The 25,834-nt window shown below is 43.3% G+C and overlaps 2 protein-coding genes and 1 non-coding gene across 10 annotated transcripts; 1 reads left to right on the top strand and 2 right to left on the bottom strand.

Annotated features, from left to right (window-relative positions):
* The first annotated feature begins 2,089 nt into the window (after positions 1-2,089).
* Positions 2,090-18,055, top strand: otofb (otoferlin b). 3 transcript variants are annotated; one of them, XM_040200196.2, is made up of 42 exons: positions 2,090-2,778; positions 3,718-3,784; positions 4,189-4,300; positions 4,389-4,443; positions 4,604-4,735; positions 4,849-4,911; positions 5,007-5,091; positions 5,168-5,327; positions 5,589-5,775; positions 5,867-6,053; positions 6,352-6,575; positions 6,976-7,084; positions 7,167-7,350; positions 7,442-7,562; positions 7,658-7,758; positions 7,848-7,938; positions 8,022-8,138; positions 8,225-8,377; positions 8,490-8,679; positions 8,967-9,091; positions 9,198-9,332; positions 10,211-10,372; positions 10,452-10,571; positions 10,656-10,817; positions 10,951-11,113; positions 11,291-11,364; positions 11,488-11,514; positions 11,603-11,734; positions 11,914-11,986; positions 12,479-12,597; positions 12,733-12,870; positions 12,976-13,107; positions 13,491-13,618; positions 13,739-13,909; positions 14,056-14,216; positions 14,347-14,489; positions 14,602-14,690; positions 14,822-14,920; positions 15,029-15,270; positions 15,413-15,591; positions 15,865-15,965; positions 17,499-18,055. In XM_040200196.2, the coding sequence occupies exons 2-42, from the start codon at positions 3,739-3,741 to the stop codon at positions 17,677-17,679; spliced, it is 5,373 nt and encodes a 1,790-aa protein (XP_040056130.2). In that variant the 5' UTR covers positions 2,090-2,778; positions 3,718-3,738; the 3' UTR covers positions 17,680-18,055. The 3 variants fall into 3 exon arrangements, with proteins under 3 accessions (XP_040056130.2, XP_077945815.1, XP_077945814.1); XM_078089689.1 differs by lacking the exons at positions 2,090-2,778; positions 3,718-3,784; positions 4,189-4,300 and having other exon boundaries at positions 4,388-4,443; positions 9,198-9,329; XM_078089688.1 differs by lacking the exons at positions 2,090-2,778; positions 3,718-3,784; positions 4,189-4,300 and having other exon boundaries at positions 4,388-4,443.
* Positions 18,056-19,835: 1,780 nt separating this feature from the next.
* trnaa-agc (transfer RNA alanine (anticodon AGC)) lies at positions 19,836-19,908 on the bottom strand. Its single transcript has one exon. It is a non-coding gene; the product is annotated as a tRNA-Ala (tRNA).
* A 365-nt stretch (positions 19,909-20,273) lies between these two features.
* Positions 20,274-25,643, bottom strand: mapre3a (microtubule-associated protein, RP/EB family, member 3a). 6 transcript variants are annotated; one of them, XM_078089683.1, is made up of 8 exons: positions 25,400-25,643; positions 24,509-24,579; positions 23,605-23,732; positions 23,373-23,518; positions 23,081-23,273; positions 22,317-22,459; positions 22,038-22,190; positions 20,274-21,640 (listed from the first exon to the last, which is right to left on the bottom strand). In XM_078089683.1, the coding sequence occupies exons 3-8, from the start codon at positions 23,723-23,725 to the stop codon at positions 21,572-21,574; spliced, it is 825 nt and encodes a 274-aa protein (XP_077945809.1). In that variant the 5' UTR covers positions 23,726-23,732; positions 24,509-24,579; positions 25,400-25,643; the 3' UTR covers positions 20,274-21,571. The 6 variants fall into 6 exon arrangements, with proteins under 6 accessions (XP_077945809.1, XP_040056215.2, XP_077945811.1 ...); XM_040200281.2 differs by having other exon boundaries at positions 23,117-23,273; XM_078089685.1 differs by having other exon boundaries at positions 25,188-25,503.
* Positions 25,644-25,834: the final 191 nt, after the last annotated feature.

Below are 25,834 nucleotides of genomic sequence, written 5' to 3'. Positions count from 1 at the left end.
AAAAAAATAATACCAGTCTGCTTTGTCTTCTGCTTCTGCTAAAAGTAAAACAAAACTTGTGAAATTGCTCAGCTGTGGTGTTGTTCATGAATGTACTTGTAGTAGTTAACTATAGTAGACTTATTCCCTTATATAGCATGAGTATGCAGGACCATTCTGAATGACGACCGACCACATTTAGCTACAGTTCTATCACATACGATTGCGCAGCACCCCCTGCTGGTGTGGAGTGTCCCTGCTATTCCCAACGCACCACAGCACTGTCCAACACTAAATGAGTCACCTGTGGTTGGCACTTCTCTTAAATCCTCGGTTTAAGTACATTTACACTGCTGTCTCTCCTGGTAGAGATGGTTTACAGATGGTCCACTGCCTCCACCCATGTGGGATGTTTCTGCTCCCGTTGGATGCAACATGAGCCCTTTGGCCACTGGGTGGTGCCTCCGTTCACACTGCGGCCAGTCACTGTACTGTAAGTATGACTGAGGAACTTTAGACAGATGACGATGACCGTAAAACGTTCTTCATAATGCCGTTAGATGAAGACTCAACGTTGGTCACAGGATAAAGTCTTGACTATGCTTTTTAATATATAAGTAAAATATGAATAAGCTGAACCTTTTTGTCCATTTAAGTAACATAGGACACAGTGATGTATTGATATAACAAATAATACATTCAAACCCAAATTATGATCTTACCAGTTCTAAAGCTAAATATAAAGAAGTGAGTAATAGATTAAGAAAGGTTTGAGGTTTGGCCTTGCGTGCTCGCTGCCTTGCAGCCTACAATGGGCCCCCAACACTGACAATGGCCTCTGGCTGCGTTTCACTGATTAAGCTCACCAAAGTCCAGCAACCAAGAGTTTGAGAGAAATAGTCACCAGGATACATTACACCACGTCAGGTGGTGTGCCCACCGAGTCACTGGAGCACAAAGATAACCGGCCCACAACCAGCAGCTGAGAAAGGCCTTTGGACGCTGCACCCACACGGGATAAGATTGCAAGGTAGGTATCAAGTCATTGCGTGGTTCATCCTAGACGACATTGTTAAAGGTGTCAATTTAAGGGCTTGGTTGCGCACTCATGCATATTCATTAGTCTCAGCTAAATATTAATTCAAATTCATATAAGAACTCAAATTTGAGACGTTTTTCGGCATCGGCTGATCTCAAGAGACAATTCATCTCTGTTGAGAAATTACCTGGTGTAAGGAATTCTTGTATATTGTTTTTTTTTTTTATTTAAAGGTCAATGAAAGAAAATTTCATTTCCGACCGGAAAAGTCAAACGTGGCACCAGTTTCTCGGTTTCCGATGGGCACTTAAGGGCGTTTAAAGTTGCATTCGATGACAGCAGGCATCAGAGATATGCTGCAGGGGCTGCCAGTAACTCTGCACGGTTGCTGACACGGTCACACGCTTTCCTGGAGGAACAAGGATCTCCTCCACCCCTCGCAGCTGGAATCATGTAATTAAGGGCAGAATCCCTCAGCAGAGTGGTCAGGTTGGTATCACACACCTCCAAGTGATGGGGAAGGAAAAAGGAAGCATCCTTTACACTTCTAGAGAAGTAAACTAAAGTTAAGCATCATGTTCTGTTTGCTGCATAACCACTAAATATGTATCTCTGAACGTAGAATGTTAAAAAATCCCTGAGTTGGTTTAAACATGCAGATGTTATCCTGGTTTGCTAATAATAACATCCCCCCCCCATTATCCTCTCTAAGCTAAATCAATTTATTTTGTTGTGAATAGAGATACAGATGTAATCAGGATGTCAAGTGCAACCCTGACCTAAGCGCCTTAATAGTTAATAGGCTAGATTCATCGGATACCAGCAACTGTAGACTTTGACGTATGGCTTGGAGAAGCCGAAATGTGTAATTGATGAGATGACAATTTGTACCTCAGCATTTCATAGACGTTCCATTGACAATAAGCTGCTAAAGCATGCCTCAACAAAGCAAAACAATGCAAAATAAACAGTCGCACTACTTCTTTGTGGGGAAAACATGTCATCCAATATTTTCTTTAATTTATCCTTATTCATTCAAGTAAAAAAATCACTGTGCAAAAATCAACCTCACTGGTGTGTCAAAAGGGCGGTTGTTAGACCTTAAGGCCGCAACCCGCAAGCATTTAAAACACAAAGCTGCAATATTTGGTGATTCCAAAACAAAAGACAGTTTTGAACATCACCCCATTAAAGATTAAATAGGAGCGTTTATCCAACTGTCCTGGCCTGACATGTGAAATTCTTCTATTCTGACTGGTTTTATGGCAATAAATTGATTGCTTATGCTGACAAATGTTAAAGCTTTTGCGGTGAAGTACTCGTTTAATATACGATGCGATACTTATTACAATAACAAGATCCACATTGCCAAAACCTTGTAAACATTTGAAAACATTTATGAAAAGAATGTTTTAGAACAGTATTTCCTTCTGGTTTGTGCAGAGCCCATTGTGTGTGGATTGTTAGACGTGCTCACAGTGACGTCTCTCAGCAGCCCCTAGTTATAGTTACCAGTCTCAGGTTCAACACTCATGCACTATTCATCGGTGTATCACATCGCTCCTGCACAACTCGGGACCGGGACAAACCCAATTCTTTTCCGTACAACTTTACTTTGAAGCCGAATTGCTAGTTGCTGTGTAAATGTCTAAATGTTTGGGTAGTGTTGCTTCCATCTCATAGAAAAAGAAAAGGAGGTTGCTGTTCCCCTTGCAAGAGATACTCAAAGGAGGGAGACAAGAGCATTGCTTTCTTGTATGGTATGTATCATAACTTCATAGAATTTACACAAGGTACGAAACATGATCAGATATGAAAAGCAATGCGTTTGTATTCAGGCCTCAATGTTTTGCATATTTAAAATACTTTTGATGACTAATATTTATTATTTGAAATTGTTGAGCAGCTTTCTTTGTTTGGATAACAGAAATATTAATAACTTTTGATTTCTTGCAGTTGTATTTGATTCCTTGCATTATTTTGTTGAGCTTTTGGTTTTGAGTAAATTGTGAATACATCATAGAAGCATGTGTCTAAAATGTGTAGAACACAGTTTTGTGTTACGCTTTTGTCGTAATGTTTTTGAATAGTACTTCATCTTTGAAAATGTTGACCAAATGTTTAAAAAAGAAAAACAGTAAAATTGTGTATACTGTCTGAAAATGGGAAAATAAAATAAATAACCCTTTATCACATCCTTTTTTAGATTAGAAGTTTGTAAAGGGCACTTTGCTGATTAAATGCAGCAGATTAGTTATCCAAAATGTATCAATTTTCAGAAGATATGTGAAATGTATCCTCTTTAATTGATGTACTAAGGTGAGCTGATTTGAATAATTGAAAAGCTCTTTTGAGGACTAATTCGGGGTGTGTTAGCACACAGAAGCCCGTCTTAAAACGACTGCATACACGCTGCACTTTACTCATCAAACCTGAATGAAACGTGTTTCCCAATTCAAATGTTCTAGCTTTGAATGCATTGAATATTTTGAATTCTCTTATGAATGCAAAGATTTTTTTGATAGGAATTTGTTGATGGCGTCCTTCTGTCTACAAGATGTTTGAGTGGAGTCGCACGGTTTAGTCTGCTGTAGCCGTTCATACAGAAGAAGTGGTGTTTGTAGAACACAGGGGGAAAATGAGATGATTCTGATTCTTGATTCCTCGTTTGCTTGAATTGCTTCATGTTTTCTTCTCAGAGCACACGAAAGAATTGAACGATGAAGCGCAGTAAGCACCGTGGACACAAGGAGGACAGAAACGGAGGTATCAGTAATTAAGTAGCAGCAGTTTGATCACGTTATACAGCTGTAAACAACTTTGTGTCTTTTGGGGGCTTTATTAACCAATTCTGCAGTAGAATATAATTCCCCATTATTGTATTACACCTTTATTCTGATTTGTTTGATTATTTTTTTTTGTGCCTTGGTTTTGATTTGGTCTGGTTTTGGATTACATCGAGTTTTCTAAATCAAGGCTACTTTTCAACACTGTAGTAGTAATTCTTTTTTTTTTCTCGCATATGTCCATTTTTACGTCATCAAATTTCACAAAAAGCTCCCAGGGTACATTTCAGAATGAAACGCATGGTGGAACTCAAGTTTTTAGCCGGACGCTCTACCGTGCATCGACAAGTTGTTGTCATGACGCGTCTTTCCCACGATCTCCAGATGAGCCGGCTATCCTGGAGACAGAAAACCTGTTCATGGGAGGAGGCCCAGATGCTGACACCGTGTCACTGGCCTCAGTCACCGCCGTGACCGACAACGTATCCAACAAAAGGCCAGCATGCTTCTGTTATGCTAATGGCTGTATCGTTATGTATGTATGTTAATTAGATTTTCATGAATGTCCCCCACCTGTCTTACAGATCCAAGCCAGACATAAAGATGGAGCCCAGTTCTGGAAGACCAGTAGATTACCAAGTAAGCTCAGTTTCATCGGCCCACCTTAATTATTCTAATGCATGATGATGAATTTGTGACCAGCAGTTATGGAACATATCGTCATTGTTACACTTGGTTCATCTTAACTTTCAAGTATGTCATCAGTCCGTCAATATCTGCACTAATCATTTAATTCCAGATCAGTGTGACAGTGGTTGAAGCCAGGCAGCTGATTGGGCTGAATATGGATCCAATGGTCTGTGTGGAGATTGGAGAAGATAAAAAGTACACCTCAATGAAAGAATCGACCAACTGCCCCTACTACAACGAAGTGAGCAGCCATGACAAGATATTGCATCAATAATTAGTTTGGCAAAAGCTTGATACGGACTTATAGACAGTGTTGATTGATCAATGTCCCCGCTAACTCTTTTCTCTTCCCAGTATTTCGTGTTCGACTTCCACGTCCCTCCAGATGTTATGTTCGACAAAATCCTGAAGTTGTCTGTAAGTTGATTAATTCATAATAATATCAAATTAAAAAACAGGAAGATTGCAGAATTAATTATGATATTGCAATGTTTTATTTTCTTAAACTTTAGGTAATTCACTCCAAAAATCTTCTGCGTAGTGGAACACTGGTTGGAACTTTTAAACTGGATGTTGGCACAATCTACTCCCAGCCTGGTAAAGAATCAATGGAAATCAGCTTTTGTTTTTGACGAATTGTCAATTAAATTGTCTTTTTCTCGTTGTCCTTCAGAACATCAGTTCTACCACAAGTGGGCTTTGTTGTCCGACCCCGAGGACATCTCAGCGGGTTGCAAAGGCTACGTTAAGTGTGATGTTGCAGTTGTGGCCAAAGGAGACACCATAAAGACTCCGCACAAGGCCAATGAATCCGAGGAGGATGACATAGAGGGGTAACTATATTTTTACTGTGCACGGTTCCTTATTAGGATGCAAATGTAAATGATTCAAAAGGCCCCGAAGTAGACTTCAAGGTTCCCAAGGCGTTGCAGAATTTAAACACAGAAACACACGAACAGGAATCTACCGACATGATTTGCACCACAATCGGCTGTTTGATTAATCCAAATTTTTGAATTAACATTTAACCGTCCTGCAGAAACCCTGCAATCTTGTTCATCATATCATTCCATCATGTTGCATTGCTGTTTCAGCAATCTCCTGATACCGGAGGGGGTGCCTGCGGAGCGACAATGGGCCCGTTACTACCTGAAGATTTACAGAGCTGAGGGCCTCCCCAGAATGAACACCAGCATCATGGCCAACGTCAAAAAGGCCTTCATCGGAGAGAATAAGGACCTGGTTGATCCTTATGTCCAAGTGCAGTTTGCTGGGCAGAGAGTGAGTGATTGTCAGGATCCTGAACATTTATTTCCCTCTGTGTCAGGTCAAAGTCTCACACTGAATGTGCACGTGTGATGCGTGATTACAGGGGAAAACGTCAGTTCAAAAGAGCTGCTATGAGCCCATCTGGAACGAGCAAATTGTTTTCACCGAGATGTTTCCGCCGCTCTGCAAGCGAATGAAGATCCAGCTGCGCGACTCGGACAAAGTGAACGATGTCGCCATAGGAACACACTTCTTAGACCTACGGACCATTTCCAATGATGGCGACAAAGGTGATTGGATCTTTTAAAGATGTTTCCGAAAAGTTCTCCTCACCTCATATCTGATCAACTCTTTTGACTTGGAATTAGTGGGCAGTGCCTTTCACACTGTACTTTAAAGTTCATTATTACCTCATGTGGGGTCAGTTTGAGCAGCATCCTCTCAGTTGTAAACAACAGACACGCACTTCTTATGACCTTGCATTAGATCTTCTCCCTGCTGTTAAAAGCGTTTGTCAGGTAGTACCAGTCCATCCATGACATGCTGACAATCACCAGACACACATCATATTCATTCTTTATCTCTCAGGCTTTCTCCCCACGCTGGGGCCCGCCTGGGTCAACATGTACGGCTCCACGCGTACCTACACCCTGATGGACGAGTACCAGGAGTTGAACGAGGGGCTCGGAGAGGGCGTGTCCTTCAGGGCCCGTCTGCTCATCTGCCTGGGTGTGGAGATCCTGGACCCCTCCTCGCCTGACATTTCCAACTCCACCGATGTGCAGTTGGAGGGAATACCCAACATCTCAGAGGTGGGTCCCTGCTTGCAGCGGCAGCCATGCAGGGGGAGATAATTGTTACTGCTTGCTCTCAGGGCATTGTTCCCTGCTAGTTATGAATTATTGATTGTCTTTATTTAGCCCACCCGGTGCATTATTAACATGTGTTTCGTATTGATGTGGCTTCTTTTTGTTGGTGGACAATGTAAGTCACATAGCAAATTCAATTTAGGACAAGGGGATCAAAATACCTCTGGGATTCAGTTCTCACTGTCCGACAGCTCGTATTACGAGGCTGTCAGGACCGTTTATTTATAAGTTAACAAAGACAAGCGGAACAAAACTCTGTGTCTTTAGCTTTCAACTTTTACTTGATAAAGAAAAACATGAAGACGTTTTCCCACATTCTCACACTTTGTTGTTTACGTTACAGACTGCAACCGGGAAGGTTGAGGAGTTTTTCCTCTTTGGCTCTTTCCTGGAGGCCACAATGATTGACAGAAAGATCGGCGATAAGCCCATCAACTTTGAAGTCACCATAGGTATATTCAATTATAACATCAAGTTTTATACATCACAGTCATATAAGGGGGCGACCATACTAACGCAGCTACTGTCTGCCAGGTTACTATGGAAACGAGATGGATGGAGCTGCCAGGCCAAAAACGAAGGGTAAGAAGGGAGGAGGAGACGGTGGCGAAGAGGAAACCGAACTGATCCACAACTCCAGTGAGGAGGAGACGGATGAGGACGGGGACTTGACCTCGGTGGCAACTACTCCTCCCATGAAGCCCGTCATCACTGACCGGTCAGAGCACACGCGAAGAACAACAAACAAAGATACTCATCCACATGACTGGGTGTTTTACTTTGATGACATTTTTTATTTGTATGGTCAGAAACTACTTCCACCTACCGTATTTTGAGAGGAAGCCGTGTGTCTACATAAAAAGCTGGTGGCAAGACCAGAGACGGAGGCTGTTCAATGCCAACATCATAGACAACGTCGCAGATAAACTGGCAAGTTGTGAACTTTCCCAAATAAGCAGTCGAGCATTGCAATACAAAAAGCAGAATAGTAATCAAATGAAAATTGTCTTGCGGTGGTACCACAGGAGGATGGACTGAATGATGTGCAGGAGATCATCAAGACAGAGAAGACGTATCCCGAGCGCAGACTGAGAGGCGTCCTCGAGGAACTCAGCCACGGTTGCAGGTCCGTGGTCACACGTTTGCAACCAGCGGGTTCAAACTTGAAGTCTAATAGTTTCATTTTTGACGCTGACCCGACTCTGCTTCTCTCAGTCAGTTTCTCTCGCTGGCAAACCAGGATCAGAATCTGTCCGGCAGAACCAAACTTGACAGGGAGAGACTGAAGCTGTGCATGTCAGAAGTGGTATGTCAACTAAAGAGGAGGGCTGGGATGTTTACCTGTGGGACGTCTTGTCTGGCTAAGCACCGGGCTGTTTGTGGGTTTAGGAGAGCATCGGCCAGCAAGCCAAAGCCATGAGAACCCAGGTGAAGAAAAGCACAGTGAGAGATAAAATCAAGCTGGCTCAGAACTTCCTCACACGGCTGCGCTTCCTGGCTGACGAAGTGAGATCTTCAACAACACTATGAACACATGCTTGTCCCAACGTGGTCATTTCATGTTTAATGTGAGTGTTCTTTCTTCTCATCAGCCTCAACACAGCGTTCCTGACGTCTTCATATGGATGATAAGTAATGGGAAACGCATCGCCTATGCACGTGTCCCCTCCAAAGACATCCTTTATTCTGCTATACGGGAGGAGACGGGAAAGGACTGTGGCAAAGTTAAGACAATCTTTCTGAGGGTGAGTTTACACAGGTGATCTAATCTGCTTAACTTTGTGAATGTTGCATCAAATTCCCTTTGAACCTTCTGTGGTTTGCTGTTTGTTTGTTTTTGTCCCTCATGTACTAAAGATCCCTGGAAAGAAAGGCTTCGGGCCTGCTGGCTGGACGGTCCAGTCCAAGATAGAGATCTATCTGTGGCTGGGCCTGACTCGACAGCGCAAGGACTACCTGAGAGGTCTGCCCAACGGATTTGAGGAAAACAAGTTGTCCAAAGGACCCGGCATGCCGTGCTCACCTCCCATCAGCCTCACCTACATGAGTAAGACCGTCAGTATTCCTTTCATTATTAGCCACATGCTGATAAAAACACTTTCCTAGTGAAAGGAGATATACCACCTCGTTTTACACAATGCTAAAGGTGAGCTCCTGGTTGCCGACATCATATTTACTGGCGGTAACAGCAAATGGAGTTTAATGGTACAAAATTGGATGTAAATCGTCATGAAACCATGATATTTAAAATATGTTTTTTAGAGATGTAGAAATAAAATTGTGCTAATAAACATGGAAGGTCATTCCTTTACAAACTTCTTCATCCGTCCACAGTGAAGCAGATCTTCCAGCTGAGGGTCCACATGTACCAAGCTCGCAGCCTGTTTGCCGCTGACAGCACAGGTCTGTCTGATCCCTTTGCAAGAGTCTTCTTCTCGACTCAAAGCCAGGTCACGGAGGTGAGCGCACTCCGAGGGCTTTTCAGAATATCAGCTACATCAGCTGCAGACGCGATTTTTCCCCAAAACACGTCCTGCATCGCCATCCTGCGTCTTTTCCTTCCAGATTCTGGCTGAGACTCTGTGCCCGACGTGGGACCAGCTGCTGGTCTTTGAGAACGTGGAGTTGTTCGGAGAGGCCACGGAGCTGAGAGACGACCCTCCTATTATTGTCATTGAAATCTATGATCAAGACACAGTGGTAAGAGGTGTTTGCAATAGAGACCTCCCTCTTTTTACATTTGTATTAATGCGAGCAAACGGTCTACCGTCGCAGAGATAAAGTACCAGATAGCAATAGTCCTTCTATTCTCCTACAAGCTTGTCAGCCTAATAATTTAAGATCGATCTCACGTAATGAATCGAATTCTAGTGTGTGATACAACCATCTCAATGTGTTTCTCAATATTATATTTGAAAGAATGCTTTTGTTAACTGTAATTTCTATATTTGCTCCTGTCAATAACACCATTGTTTTGGATGACCTATTGGATAAGTAGAGTGTGGATTCTGATGGCTTGATGTACTGTAGGAACACTGTAATGTGTGCAGAGTAGATTGTATCGAAAGGCATGCAAGAGGAATAAGATCCGTCCACAAGGATGGACGAGCTTATACCTCTTGCATTCCTTCAAGTGACATTTTGTGCTTTTTGTATGTGGCCAACCAAGAATGTTGACTCTTCATAACCACTGACTGCAAGAGAGATTTGATTATATATATATATTAAAATAAGTAGTATTCAATTAACTTTGAACGTAGGTACATGTGCCTGTTTTGCAGTTCACTGGTTATTTTAGTCATGTTGCTTTTGTTCATTTTTTTCTTTTGGGCTCTTTCATTTTCAATGTGTTTTTTTATCTGGTCGGCCTAGAAACATGCGCATGAAGCCATGTTTCTATCTGCTGGTAGGACAAATACAACAATTCATTTCAACTCCGTAAGCAACCTTTTTTTAATAGGCAATCGTAATATAAAAATGAATTGAATATGGTAAGCTAAAAAGACCATTCTTTCAAATATTCAAAGAAGAATTCTGGTTTTTAAGGGTTAAATATTAATTCACCGTTATGCTTCCAGGGTAAAGCTGAGTTCATGGGCAGAACCTTTGCCAAGCCTGTGGTCAAGATGGCGGACGAGCACTATGGTCCGCCACGCTTCCCTCCTCAACTGGAGTACTATCAGATCTACCGCGGGAACTGCACCGCCGGAGAAATGCTGGCAGCCTTTGAACTGCTGCAGGTTCGACCTACAGACACCAAGTAGTTGTGAGCGTACTGCTGAAAAGGATCCATAAAGCCTCCCTTCTTTCCTCTCTTAGATTGGCCCTAACGGGAAAGCGGACCTGCCTCCCATAGACGGCCCCACAGACGTGGACCGCGGCCCGATCCTGCCGGTGCCACTGGGGATCCGACCCGTGCTCAGCAAATACAGAATTGAGGTGATTTTAGCCTGATCTGTGATTCATTTAGTGGCAGAAAGGGGAAGTAAACCCACAATAAAGAACACTGAACCTTCTCCTCAGGTGCTGTTCTGGGGCTTAAGGGACCTGAAGAGGGTGAATCTGGCCCAGGTGGATCGGCCTCGTGTGGACATTGAATGTGCCGGAAAGGGAGTGCAGTCAGCCCTCATCCCCAATTACAAGAAAAACCCAAACTTCAGCACCCTTGTCAAGTGGTTTGAAGTGGTATTTTATCATCTAAATTCTTTTTTTTTGGTTAAATCACCTTTCATTAAATTAAAATTGCATTTCCACAAAGTAAGAAGACGTTCTAAAATGATTCTCGTCAGTCAAAGTGATTGTGGGTCTGGTGTGTCAGGATTTGCCTGAGAACGAGTTGCTTCATCCGCCGCTGAACATCCGGGTGGTGGACTGCAGGGCCTTCGGCCGCTACACTTTGGTTGGTTCCATCGCGGTCCCCAGCCTGCGCAAGTTCATCTACAGGGCCACAGACAAGCAGGCCAATAACTTTTCTACTACCGGTATGAACTAAAACAGGGATGCATATTGCACCCGTGTGCTTTTTCATCACAATATTGCTAATTAAGAACAATAATAGTTAAAACTGATTAATGATAAAGTACGTTAATACCCTTTCGCTATACATGACGATAATAGAGATGAACTCATATACAGTGGTTTCTCCTTTTATCTTTCAGGGGAAATAATAGTGGTCGGCCTGGAGCCTGAGCCTGGTTTTAAGAAGATGGACACTGTGGTCAAACTAGACTCGGTACGTTTCATTTATGTCAATTTGTTCTGATCTTTATTTAAAGAACTGGATCCAGTTTAAATGGTAATTCTACTAAATGGTTAAAACACGTTTTGAAATGTTGCATCATGGTTTTCCACCTAGGGCTCTGATGCCGTGGTCAAGGTTGAGGTAAGTTCTTTACACCGGATCTGAATTTTATGTCGCAAGAAATTGTAAATCTTTATTGAGAGCGGCTGTAATTCTTTTAAATAAAAAGGATGATGACAAGGATGGAAAGGGGAAGAAGAAGAAGAGGAAGAAGGGGGATGAGATTGAAGAGGAGGAACTTGACGAGAGCATGTTGGACTGGTGGTCCAAATATTTTGCCTCCATTGAAACTTTGACAGAGGTGAGTAACAAGAAAACAGTGCAGCTACTCGTCCTTTGCTCTGCCTGCTGCAGTTACATTATAAGCTCATTATAATGAATAAAATACTTGAAGGTTGATCACTCAGTTTTTAACATCTTGTCCATATGGATCTTGTTTTTGCTTTTGATAAATCCAGTAATGACCTTCTGCTCCTACAGGCTCTCAAGGCTCAAGAAGCTGCTCTCTCAGATTCGGAGGACAGAGATGACATGGACATTGCAGACGGCGGAGGTAAAGACAAAGAGGACAGTGGTTTTGCTCATGGTGTAAAAGTAGTATATTTTTGTGCAGGCTTTTTTGTACCTCTTTGTCCACCCCAAACCATGACGTAGTTTCCTCAACTCCTCACCCTGATGTAGTGGAGTAGTTCACAGAACAAAACACTCAACAACAGTACAAGCACACCGGGCTTCGTGCATCGTTCGTCTTTTATGAGCTTGCTAACTTCTTCGACAGTGAGATTTTCCTCGTAGCCCAAGAAGGCCGTAACGTAGATGCCGACATGAATCCAAATCCACTACATTACAACACATGTACGGTGATATGATATGACTGAGGATCAGGAAGTAGTCAGGTCTTTGCCTGGAGGATCCTGTCAGTAGTGCACCATTCAATTCAATGCGTCTTGTATAACGTAACATCTGGTTTTGGAAATCTCTCATCCTTCAACCAACGCCCCCCCTTCCCCCTCTCCTCCCCGTCCTGACCACCAACCTGCACCAGAGATCAAACCCGATGACTCTCCTGTGAAAGGCCCCAAGAGAGGAAAAGGGAAGAAGGACAAGAAGAAGCACACAATTGATCCGTTTGAGAAGAAAAAGCCCAAGCTGGATGAGTTGAAGGTAGAAGAGACTACAGCCGAACAGCAATTCTCATATTTATGTTTACTGGATAAGACAGAATCTTCATGACCTGAAAATACAGATGATTCAAAACCAAATATATGTTTCAACAAACGCGTGTTCTCTTAAAAAAAGGTGTACTCGAAAGAACTAGAGAGCGAGTATGACAACTTTGAAGACTGGCTCCACAGCTTTAACCTGTTCAGAGGAAAAGGTGGTGATGAAGACGACCAAAACGTCACCGATGAGGACAGAATTGTTGGAAAATTCAAAGTAAGGACAAAGTGTTTAGAGCACATAAAATATATGATTCTTCCGTCCATCAAACGCATGTTTCTACATGTTCGGGAATCATTTTGTTTTCCCAATACCCTGCAGGGCTCCCTGTGCATGTACAAAGTGTCGGATGAAATGCAGAGAGACGTGAGCTTCGAGTCCACCATGGGAATGTTTCAGAACATTCCTCACAACGATCCCATTAATGTCCTCGTCCGCATCTACGTTATCAGGGTAGGCTGTGAGTTCTGCACTTCCAGGGTTCATGGATTTATTATTGTTATTATACAACACAAGATTGCTAAATGAAATGTTGAAGCCGCCTCCCAGCACACAGCAGAAGAGATAATCACGGCATTTAAATTGGATTAAAACAGAATATAAACCATAAAATGGCAACCCAAATGGCACTCAAAGAGTGCAGCCTTTGCCAAGATCATTTCCAAAAGCAGAATATATTTACAAGGAATTACAAGGTTGGGAGTATAAGAATAAATGTAGTATTTTGGATTATAGTGCAAATAGAAGACTTCTGTTACATCATATAACAATAATTCATTGTTGACATCTCAGGGTGACCATCCATTTCTCTCTTGAATTCTCTTCTTTTTTGGTAGGCAACTGATCTGCATCCAGCTGACATTAATGGAAAAGCTGATCCATACATTGCAATCAAACTGGGAAAGACAGAGATCAAAGACAAAGAGAACTACATCTCAAAACAACTGAACCCCTTGTTTGGCAAGTAAGTACAAATATTCAATTCAAAATCGGTCGTTACTCCTCCTTTTATATGCCACAAAGTTACGGCCATGTTTAAATGTACATGCAAACCTGACAAACGCTGTATTCGTCATCGTATCAGATCGTTTGACGTGGAGGCCACGTTCCCGATGGATTCCACACTCACTGTGTCGATATATGACTGGGACCTGGTGGGCACCGACGATCTGATCGGAGAAACGAAACTTGACCTGGAGAACCGTTACTACAGCAAACACAGAGCCACGTGTGGCATCACATGTAACTACGCCATGTAAGAGACACCAGACTCTCTGCAGCCGTGTGTGATTGTGGAAAAATAAGGGAAATCATTCCATACGGGCACCTTGAAGACTCAGGCGTCTTTAGAAGGTTACAGCCTCCATCACATAATGATACATCAAATACGCTTTTCTTTAGCCACGGCTACAACGTGTGGCGGGACCCGATGAAGCCAACACAAATCCTGGCTAAGCTTTGTAAGGAGGGCAAACTGGATGGGCCTCACTACGGCCCTGGAGGAAGAGTGAAGGTGGAAAACCGCGTCTTCATGGCGCCGACTGAGATAGAGGACGATAACGGTATGTGTTTTCACCTGTTGTGCTCACAGCCGGGGCCATATCATGATCTTACTGCGTCTACGCCGCTCTGCAGCAGCACCTATACGCCTGCTTGCTGAAACAAGTATTAGTATTCGATGATGTCCGTCAGGTTTGAAGAGGCAGACGGATGAACATCTGGCTCTGACCGTCCTGAAGCACTGGGAGGAAATCCCACGGGTCGGCTGCAAACTGGTCCCGGAGCATGTGGAGACCAGACCCCTGCTCCACCCTGACAAACCGGGCATTGAACAAGTGGGTCATTCGGTGTTCTCCCGCTGGCTCGACTCCAGCCTGCTACACCTTTCAGTCACGTCGACGTGGACAACTTGGTTGAAGGGCTTTTTTCTCTGTTCAACTGCTTTAGGGGAGGATTGAGATGTGGGTGGATATGTTTCCTAAGGACATGACTGCCCCCGGCCCCCCTCTGGATATCTCACCAAGGAAACCAAAGAAGTATGTTTTCTAATCAAAGCTGTCTGCCTGAGTCACCTCGAGCTTTTACATTAAGTAAATGTTTGGTTAATTTAGGAACAAATTTGGCTTTTCTGTCATTATTTGTCATTGTATACTTTGCTCGTGTCCAGGTTTGAACTGCGAGTGATCATCTGGAACACAGATGAGGTCGTTCTGGAGGACGATGACATCTTCACTGGCGAGAAGTCAAGTGACATATTTGTCCGAGGGTAACAATTACCTTACATTTGTTTGTCTTTTTTGTTTTAAATCATTTAACCATTCATTTAAAAACAACATTTAAGATCGTGTAACCTCCATTTCTTTTCCTGCCCCAGCTGGTTGAAGGGGCAGCAGGAGGACAAGCAGGACACCGACGTCCACTACCACTCCATCACCGGGGAGGGCAACTTCAACTGGCGCTTCGTCTACCCCTTCGACTACCTCATGGCGGAAGAGAAGATCGTCATCTCCAAGAAAGAGTCCATGTTTGCCTGGGACGAGACCGAATACAAGATTCCAGCTCGTCTTAATCTGCAAGTGTGGGACGCCGACCATTTCTCAGCGGATGACTTCTTAGGTGCAGTGGACAATTATTTATTATAACCTTTTATAAGCTTTGATGATTAATACATGGACATGATAAATGGATCTGTCTGTTAACTACTTCTTGGTTATTGAATCAATTTAGCTTCCTTGAGTTAAACAACATCTCTTCGCAGGCGCAATCGAGTTGGACCTCAACCGTTTTCCTCGTGGTGCAAAGTCGGCCAAGCAGTGCTCCATAGAGATGGTGACCAATGAAGGAGAGATGCCCACGGTCTCCATCTTCAAGCAGAAGAGGATCAAAGGCTGGTGGCCGTTTGTGGCCAGAAACGAAGATGACGAGTTTGAACTCACAGTAGGTCAAAGTAGAGATTTTTTTAAATGGCTGCGTGAGCTGGAAAATAGTTTGAGAGAGGATTTTGTATCATGTTTGTGAATGTAGCGGAAATTAAACATGGTATTGATAGATTTAGAATGAGCCTTTGGTTTCTACATACGGAGCGGATCGTCACACATGGCCGTGCCGCTACAGAACAGACAAACCAAACACTGACCCTGGTGACACTGGGGTTTCAGTCGTTTGCCACTTGCAAACTCATTGCATTCTACATGTTATCGTCCTTATCAGGGAAAAGTGGAAGCAGAGCTGCACCTCCTGACAGGAGAGGAGGCCGAGAGAAGCCCGGTTGGGGAAGGACGCAATGAACCAGAGCCGCTGGAGAAACCCAAGTATGAAGGAGGTTCTCTTCTGAGCCCTCTGTCCACATCTGCACTGCTGACAACTCCTCTGATTTGTTTCTCAGTTACATCATCAGCTCATTCTATGGCTGCTCTACCTTTCATCCTCACCGTCTGCACAAAGATACACAAATGCAAGGATACATATTTTCCAGCTAAACTAAAAACTCCTAAAAAAAAGTTTTATAAATAAAATTATGATAAATACAGGAATAAATCAAAAGATAAATCTCTCAAAAAAGGAATGTGAGTTCTTAAACAAAAAAAGGATAAACATTTTTTTAACTATCATAAAATAACAAAATCAATATCAATGTAAGCAGATTCCCAAAATGAGGCAAAGAGATTTTTTATGAATTTACCTTGTTCTGGATTTATTCCTAGGATCTTCATGGTAAGTTTCTGTTTTTTGATATTGTTTGCGTATTTCTTCTCAAAGTTCTCAAAATACTGTAAATTGTTTATCTGTCTTTTGCTTTGTCCTAGTTTTAATAATCTCATCTATATGTCAATTAAAACATGTTTTTAGAAAAAGAGCAAAAATCTACAATGCTTAAAGTGTGTTTTACTGAACATCTGTGTTTTGTCCTTTCAGCCTCGCAGACAGCAGCCTTCTTTAGTTCCTCACTCCCTTCATTTGTGACCTAAAATGAAGAGAATATAAAACAGATTAGAAATTAATCTTTTACTGTGTGCTATCAGGTGACAAAGAGCAGATTAAGATAAGACATGAAATAAAAGCGTTGAAATAACCAGTTCGGTTTATGGAACCTCGTTAGGCCGCATTTCAGCATATTCTTTTTTTTTAGACAAAACGCGTTCAAATCAATTGAAAGATGTGAGGTGGATTTTCTGTTTTCAATACGACTTTCACATCATAATGTGAATAAAAAGGAATCTATCAACATATTTCTAAAAAGGAGTCTTTCATCTCAAAATAACGATATGCAGAGATTTGAAGAAATAAACCACGGAGGTGGAAGTTAGAACATCATCCACGATCAGATTCTGAACGTATTTAACTTGCACCCACACATTTATTTGGGTTTATATTTATATTAGCATTTTCCCTGAACACAGTGTGTGAAACAGTGTGGGTTTTCAGGGCCTTCTTACTGAACAGTATAATAATAATATGAATAGCACATTTATTTTGCGCAGCTACTCAAAGGCACTTTACATGGTAAAAAACGAAACAATCAAACCAATGATGAACTAAAGAGAAGAAATAACAGTAAGAAACTAAAACTAAAACATTGAGATATCATCACAAGTTAAAAGCAGAATGAAATAGATGAGGTAAGTATGGACACGAGTAATGATTAGGCTCATTAGATCAAACCCATGTTGCTGTTACCAAACATTTTCATATCAGCCGACTTCCACACTTCCCCTGTGTGGAGGTGAGCCGGTTCTTCCCTCCGGTCAAATCAGCGCTTCAGTACGAACCTCCTTCTGTGTATTTCATATTGGTGATTGTCTTTGGCGTTGCGTAACTGTGTCTACGTTTCTCTGCCCCACCAGCCGCCCGGATATCGCCCTCCTCTGGTTCCTCATCCCTTTCAAAGCTGCAAAAAACCTGATTTGTAACCAGTACAGGTGGCTGACCATCAAGATCGTCACTGCTCTCCTGCTGCTGGCCATCTTGGCTCTTTTCCTCTACAACATGCCTGGTTACATGGTGAAGAAGATGTTGGGGGCTTGAGTTGAAACCAAAGGATGAGATACTTTTTTCAAAGGGTGTGTTTTCAGTTTTGTGAACGTTTTACTAATTACTTAAATACCAGATGTATGCACTACTACGATAGCAGCGGTAATTAGAGATTGTTTGTGGATGCATCATTGGTTTCTAATGTAATCCAATGTCTACAGATCTCAACATATTGGTACTGCAGTTTTTCTCCTGTCTTCAATAGGGGTGTATTTTATTCCCTTTATATTCATTCAATGTCCATTGTTCTCATACGAGTTGGCTTGTTTTTGATTAAAGATTTTCTTGCTTCAACAATTTATTGTTCTGTTCTGATTATGCGTCTATGTATGATATTTCAAATTTGTGAATAAATTGACCAGTGAACTAATTTTCGGGTGATGTTGTCATTTGTACATTTCTCTCTTGGGCGGTATGTATGTGTAAATGTATTTGAAAAAACAAAAGAAGAGTTTGGACTTCAAAGATTGGAATTCATTTATTGTCCATAATTATAAATATGTACGGCAATGCACGGCTCGGTCTGTCATGTGCACGTCATCACAGAATCTAGCAGAAGCATGCTTTCCTTTTTTTTAAAAGTAAATTAATGGCTGCTGCTATTTCTTCTTATTATTATTATCATAGTGACATTTTTAACCTTTTCTTTATTTCAATAGAAATACATACAACCAATCACTCTCCTAACTAAATGTTCTCACAACACCAGTTCAACGGACTATTATGATCCTTGTTGCCTTTTCACCTTTAGCTATGTTTAATCAAAGTATCTAGAGAAAGAAAATGACTGTGTGGGAAGTTCTTAAAAACTCAAAATGTATTAAAAACTGCTCCGCTGCAATAAGGAAACCCGTTGAGAGGAACTGATTGTGACCTCAGGTGAAATCAATACTTCTCCATTTGTTTACATACATGTTCCTCTAACTTTGTCCCTTCACTCCTTCAGCCGTCCGGATATCGCCCTCCTCTGGTTCCTCATCCCTTTCAAAGCTGTGAAACACCTGATTTGTGACCAGTACATGTGGCTGACCATCAAGATCGTCACTGCTCTCCTGCTGCTGGCCATCTTGGCTCTTTTCCTCTACAACATGCCTGGTTACATGGTGAAGAAGATGTTGGGGGTTTGAGATGTCTGCCGGATTTTACTTTTTCACACATACAAATCATTTTACCCTTCAATTTCTCTCTGTTCTTGCTTTTGTTTTTTGCCATTTGACAAGTTTTAGATTTTAACCATCAGAATGGCTACATATCAACATGTAAACGCTAAAATCATTACTTCAGTTTACTAGTGCAAATTTGTTATAGTTTCGCAATGTTACTTAGATCTGGTTTACGATATTAGTATCGTCATTATTGGTATTCTTTTGGTTGGCATGGTTTGCTTGCTGCTGTTCCACGGTAAGGCGTTCACCTGATTCACTGTGAACTCAACAGTTTATCATGTGCAGTATTAGACTGACTGTTGAAATTGGGAATAAAGTCACAGCTACATCTGTTTCTAATCTTAACATGATCGCTCGGGTTAATCGGTTCAGATGGCCGTTAAAGCTCTCTGGTTTTTCTACTTGTTTAGAGCTCAAACATATTTGACATTTACTTATTTAAGCTAAAATAAGATAATCCCCTTTTAGTCCCACAGCAGGGGAGTGTGCGGGATTACAGCAGCAGAATGGACAGTGCAAACAAACAAACGGTTATCATTTACTAATAAAAACATATCTCAATCTTCTCAACTGGATGAATCTGGGACTGGTGTCAAAATTTGTGAATCCTGCTGACGAGCGAGCGCCTCCGATAGAACACGTGACGTGTTGCGGCCCTCTAGTGGTCCTCAATGCGACCGACTGAGCGCTGCTGTATTATCCAGTCACAACGCACATTCAGCTGCAACTCGCATAAATTTAGGATGTGTACAACAAGTGCATCACAGACAAACCCTTTTACATGCGTCACATGTTTGCGTTGCCTCGGTGTAAATGTGTTTAACATGCATGCGTTCGTCAGAAAGACGAGTTCCTCGAAATTAACTTTAAACTATTGGACGAAGTAGTCCGGTAATCCGCGGAGGGATTGCTGTGTTTTCTAGAAAACGGTAACAGTGACGAAGATATCTGACAGCCAACAGTTTCCACGTATAAAAGGTTTCTTGGAGGATGCGGGCATCGATCCCGCTACCTCTCGCATGCTAAGCGAGCGCTCTACCATCTGAGCTAATCCCCCGATGTGAGCTCCACTGTAGCCACCAAATTTACAACACTATCCTTATTTTACAACGTTGCTTCGTCTAAGTACCTCCGGTTCTGTATTTCACTGTATTGGAATTAAATGATGAAATAATGAAATGACCCAAGGCTCTCCTGGGTTAATATCTATGAATAACAGGCCCTTCAATACGCTGATCTGCAGAGCAAAGATACCAGGCTTGTTGTGTGTCTAGTTTGTCATACATTTATACAGTCTTTAGTGTGGTGCACTGAGCAATTTTATATTAACTTGGATCACACTACTCTTTGAAGGGTTCATGAAGTGAACATGGGGCCATTGCATTATCAACCCATTTTTATTTAAAAAATAAACCACAACCGTTTATTTCACAACTGTTTATTTATTCAAAACTCAAAACATGAGTGTTCAGTAGATGTTTACATGGTCAATGAATGCAAGTTCCAGAGCAGATTTCATCCGCAAGTAAATTGCAAGTAAAAAAACAGCTAGGAAGGACCAAGGAGGCTCCCTTAGTTAAACTGGATGCGTATGATGTCAAGTCAAATGTACAGGGATTTCCTAATACTGACTTTCTTCCAAATTACAACTCATATACCGTGGGCAACCGTTCACAGCAAATCCAAAGTCTAAACACAGTCGTGTTAGCAGGGCAGAACATGACAGCTCCTGTTGGGTGAATAATCGATCTGTATTAATTCAGTGTCAGGCTCCTAATAACGATCTATAACCATGTTGTCAGTCTGAAGGTAGCTTTCCACCTCTAAATTTCAAACTTCTGCATGTCGGCCTAAAAGATACATTGGCGATGAACCGGGACTGTGCGACATCAGACGAAATTTCAACACAACGTACATATGCAAAATATCACTCATTCACAGTCAATGTGTAACATTCTCATGCTCAGATATGTTGCTGATCACTAACGAAGAGTCGCGGAGCACTGATCATACGCCTCCTGTCAATACACCAGAGAATTTCTTTCAGCATTTCTACGTGCTATGAGCCCAACGTGACACAAAAGCTTGATGCTGACTCAAGCGCTATGCAGAACTGAAGTAACACACATGGCCTCAAATCACGTACGGCAGGTTTTGCACCAATTTTTCTACAGAAAGTTAATCTTAATTAAATATAAGTTAAATAAATAAGAAGTTGCTTTTAAAAAGTCACCTTTGTTACAGTTTTAGTAGCTCTAGTAGTATCGCAGCGCGCCAAAGTTAATCAAATAAATAACTCAATAATGAGCAAAGACATCGTTCTCTCAGAAATCGTCGGCAATATTTACACACTTGAACCCCACTGTTTGCCACAACAACCTCCGCGCCAGGCACGGCACAATTCCTGCTCCGTTGGTCATGCTGGGATCACCGGGATATGTCGTACGTTACTGTTCCTCTCACTGTGGTAGGTGGGGGCAGGGAGGAGGGTGCTGAGTAGTTGTGTACAGTGTGTCGTAGACAGCCAGAGGGCGGATGGGGGAAGGTTGGGAACAGATACATATGAGAAAGAAAAAGAAAAGACTTGAGGGAGAGGAGGGGTCATGGTGATTATTTATAGAGAGCGTGCAGAGAGAGTAAAAAACAAGGGACGGTAAAAAAAAAGAAAGAAAGAAGGAAGATGATGGAGGCGTTGCGGGGGGGGGGGGGGGGTGAAGGGCTCAGTATTCATCCTGGTCCAGGTGAGCCTGTTCATCAAGGTCCTCGTCCTCCGGAGGTGCAAAGCCATCCTGGGAAACAAAGGGGAAAAGTTATTATTCAGGTTTTTTTTATCTTGTTAACCCCTTCCCAAAATATCCCGATCAAAGAGGACATAAAAACTCTATAGACTTATGCAAAATAATGTTGGTTTAAGAAGTCTATAAACAGATATATTGGAATAAATAATAGATATATATTCTTTTTTTTCATCAGTTTTATGGAGAGAGCCACATGACGGTAATATTGCGATCCATATGGCTGGATGTGATTAATGACATGAAATGTCAATAGGGTTTTGAATAAGGTTTCCTTACGACTGAGGTAGAGGTTCCTCTGCATGTTCTCCATGGTAACTCACTCCATAGAGAACATGCGGGGGGGATGGTGCAATGCGGCCAGCATTTGTTGCTGATAACGGACGGATACCTCTGTTGCGTAGAGGATGTTGATTATACTGCTGAGGACAGAGTTGTTTTCGCTCTCGTGTTCCTGGCAGATCAGCTCGATGTCCCGTAGTTTGCTGAAGTAGAAGTCTCTCTCCTTCTCTAGTCCGTCCACAGTCAACTTCAACTCCATCAGCTGGGAAAGGAAAGGCAGAACGGGAACATATAACATTGGCTGTTCACAAAATACAAGGAATGCTGTCGGTGGGTGTTGACCTATGATGTCAGGCAGATGACATGGGTGGAGAGGGCTGTGGTCTACCTGTTGATTTAGCTCCATGATCTCAGTGTCGCTGCCCCCGTTTCTGGACAGGGACGGGTTCTTCCTCATGGCCGGAGTGTTGTGTTGGACCCGCTGGGGTGTCGGCATGTTTTTGGGAACTGTTGGCGATGTCCTCTGTGGTCCTGGAGCGGTCAGATGATCAGCCATATTCAATATTTGAATTAAAACGGATCATTTGTGTTGTGCTTTGTAGCGACTGTGGCGATGGACACAGCACATCACAGGGAGCTGATGCTATCAGCTAATAGCATAAAGTTGTGCCTTTGATCTGCCGTTTTTTGTGTGAAAGGACGTCAAATGACTTTACAAAACCACTGATGTGAAAGACACACATTTAAATTGCCGGATTTAAAAAGCGTTAAAGTCAAAAGCTTTAAAAAAGAAACCACCCCTGGGTCTGTGCTGCAGCAATGGTCTATGAAAAAGGTCCAAAAACTCCAAACATGCCAACACACATTGTTCCAATTCCTGTTTCAGCCGCTGATCACGACCAGTTAGAAAGCGGGAAGACAGTTTGCATGGAGTCACCGCCGGGGATCACGCCATCCCCCGGCGGTGACTCGGTGGTACCTGCTCGGCGCGGCGGTGCTGGTGACTGGCGGGCGGCGCGATGGTGCAGAGGAGGACAGCGGCCAGCGGTCTGCGGATCGTGCCGCTCACGCCGCCGGCTAGCAGGCAGCGCTTTTGAGCCATCCAAAGCTCGGCAAGACCGTGCAGCGAAGGGGCGAAACTGTTTGGTTTACCTGGGGTTCTCTTTGGTTTGTGGATAAAGTGATCACCTGGGTTGGGGGCGGGGGCCACGTCCTGCCCCTGTCTGGATAGTAGAGGGTCATACTCCTTCCCGTCGTAGTTGGCGTCGAAGAACTTCTTGAACCACTGGACGAATTCAAAGTTGTCCTGGAACTTCCCCTTTACCAGCTTTTCCACGGGAATTATCTGGAGGACGGAAACAGGAAATGCTTCTTATGAATATCAAATAAATCGTCTTAATCATTATCAGAAATGTAGAGGGAAACATAATGATGGTGTTCTGACTTTGTCCACACTCATCCTTTTAAAAGCTGCCTGGAGAACTTTGAAGTTGTGTATCGATTCGTGCTCCAGCTTGGCTTGGAATTTGACCTTCTTCAGAAGGATACAACCTGGAAACAACATGTCCATGAACTGGCAATACGCCGCTCCTGCGAAACACAAGCACACGACAACCTCGGTTTCCGTTATCTTGTCCTGCTGTATGTGTTGAGATGCGTCTGACCTCTGACCTTACCTGAACAGAGCTGCTCAATCTTAGTGTAGGTGAGGTGCAAAGAGTCGTTGACCCACGCCAGCATGTCATGGCGACTGAGGTTGTCGATGGACACAGACGTGGCGTAAACATTCACCGCCATCCCAAACCTGGGAGCCGACAAGAGAAGTAAGACGCTCAGTTATGACCCGCTCGTGCCCAAACGTAAACCTCTGGCAGAAAGTGATCCACAACGTTTCAAACCGTGTTTCAGATCAAGCACTGAATGCACATATGTTTACACAGATTGCTCTTACCATACCATGACATCCCACCCTCCACTGAACCACATTTTATTGACAAAAACACAGAAAAACAAACGATCCTCACAAAGAGAAACGTATTGAAATGTTTACTGTTACAAAACACGTAGTAACATAATAATAACAGTCGACCAATTGACTAATTCTTTCAGCTTACCGGATTTATTAACGGACCCACTTCTTAATCTAATCGTGCCGGATTTCACATGTAGGCTGTACTAGACCTCACATGAATCCATATGAACTTTCCCAAACATAATTCAACCTAATCGCCATGTTCCTGGCGGCCCCCCCAAGCGACCCCACCCCCCCCCCCTCCTCTCTTCAAATCTAAAGTTCTACTATTTGCCCGACCCCCAAGATCAGACATGTTGGGTTTGACCAGAAACCGCTGCAGTTGTGATCCCATAAAGCCCACTGACACCAGTGAAAGTGGCCCTGCTTTGGGAAATAAACTCGAATTATTTTTTGGACTGTAAACACAGTGCCGGCGAGGGATCTTTACTTTCAGTTGTAATCTACAGACGTGTTGAGAGCATAATCCTCCCGAGATTAAACACAAATATCCCGATGTTTGTGAGCAGCTTTGCACATCTGGCGGCAGCAGGCTTCTCTGTGCTCACTTTGCTTTCCCCTGCTAGTTCCTCCCGGTGGGGTCGCGTCAAAAACGGGGCCTGCGACACCTTGACGTCCCCTGCAGTAAAAAAAAACAAAAAAACACGCACATTGACCCGAGCACGTTTATAAACCCACAACGCACGTGTGAAATGCTGCTTATAAGCGTGACAGACAGAGAAATGTCACACACGGGTCTGCAAAAGTCCCACTTTCACATTAAAAGCAGAATCGGCTTAATGCAACTTAGTTCTCCGCAAACACGCTGGAGGTTTTCCACAACAAACCGAAGTGCTGCTTATTTCTGCCGGTAAACACTGATAAATAGTGTGTGTCTCTCTCACGGGGCTGTGCGAGCGTACAGGGGGCACAATAATAACCCGCGACCAACAATGAACGCATTTATAGGACACAACCATCGACGCGCCTCGCTGTGTCCTTTCTAATAAATGTCCATTATTGTAGCGAGTGGAAGGGAAGAGAAGGACCCGCGGGGCCTTCTAGAAAGCTCCCAAAAATGACTGCAGCAAAATGCTGCAAGCCTAAAACAAAAGCAGGGAAAAAAAGCAAGAGAAACAAAAGCAAAGGGTCGGGGGTCTGACATTCCCAGCTCGCGCCGAGAACAATGCACGTGCCCGTTTTGCCGCCTGCCTCTCGGTTTAAAGAAGAAAACAAACAAAAAAATACCGCAACGCTGGCGCTGCTCTGCGAGCGGCCCCCTCTGCAGGCCTCCGTGTATACGTCCGTACGGCCAGTGCACGGGGAATATCCTCTCTGCATGGGAATTAAACGCACACACACACACACACACACACACACACCGCCCCCCTGCCGCAAACACGTCGGGACGCACAAACAGTCGAGGCGAAGCCGCCGCCGCCGCCGCCGCCGCCGCTCACCGTATTCAGGAGCGTCCGTGTGGTTTGTCGCGCAGCTCGGCGGTGCTCAGCGGTGTCAGTGCGCCGGAGCCGTCGTCGGTGCTCGGTAACGGGCCGCCCTGTCTGGCGCTGCAACAATCCGGGGATCGAACCGCGCATGCGCGGGACTCCACGCTGCTGAAGGTTCATTATAAATAGGACTTTGGCCCGTGAAAGCTCAGGGACGCATGATGTGTCTGGGCGGATTTGAGCCCGGCTGGTGACTGAGGTTTTACTGAGGTCAGGCTGCTGGATTAAAACATTAAAACGTGTTGTGGAGGAAGTGTTCAGATCCTCTATTTAATGAAGAAAAAGTGCTAATATAACAGTTCGGATAAAAAGGCCCAATTGTTTTCAGTGTTTAATCCTTGGGTTGAGTCGTGAGCTGCCGTAGTCACATGTGGTATTTACTGACAC

This window comes from Gasterosteus aculeatus, chromosome 15, assembly GCF_964276395.1.
Source record: "Gasterosteus aculeatus chromosome 15, fGasAcu3.hap1.1, whole genome shotgun sequence".
In the NCBI taxonomy this organism is placed as follows: Eukaryota; Metazoa; Chordata; class Actinopteri; order Perciformes; family Gasterosteidae; genus Gasterosteus; species Gasterosteus aculeatus.
The sequence above is the reverse complement of the archived record's forward strand: the minus strand, read 5'-3'. Positions and strand labels throughout refer to the sequence as shown.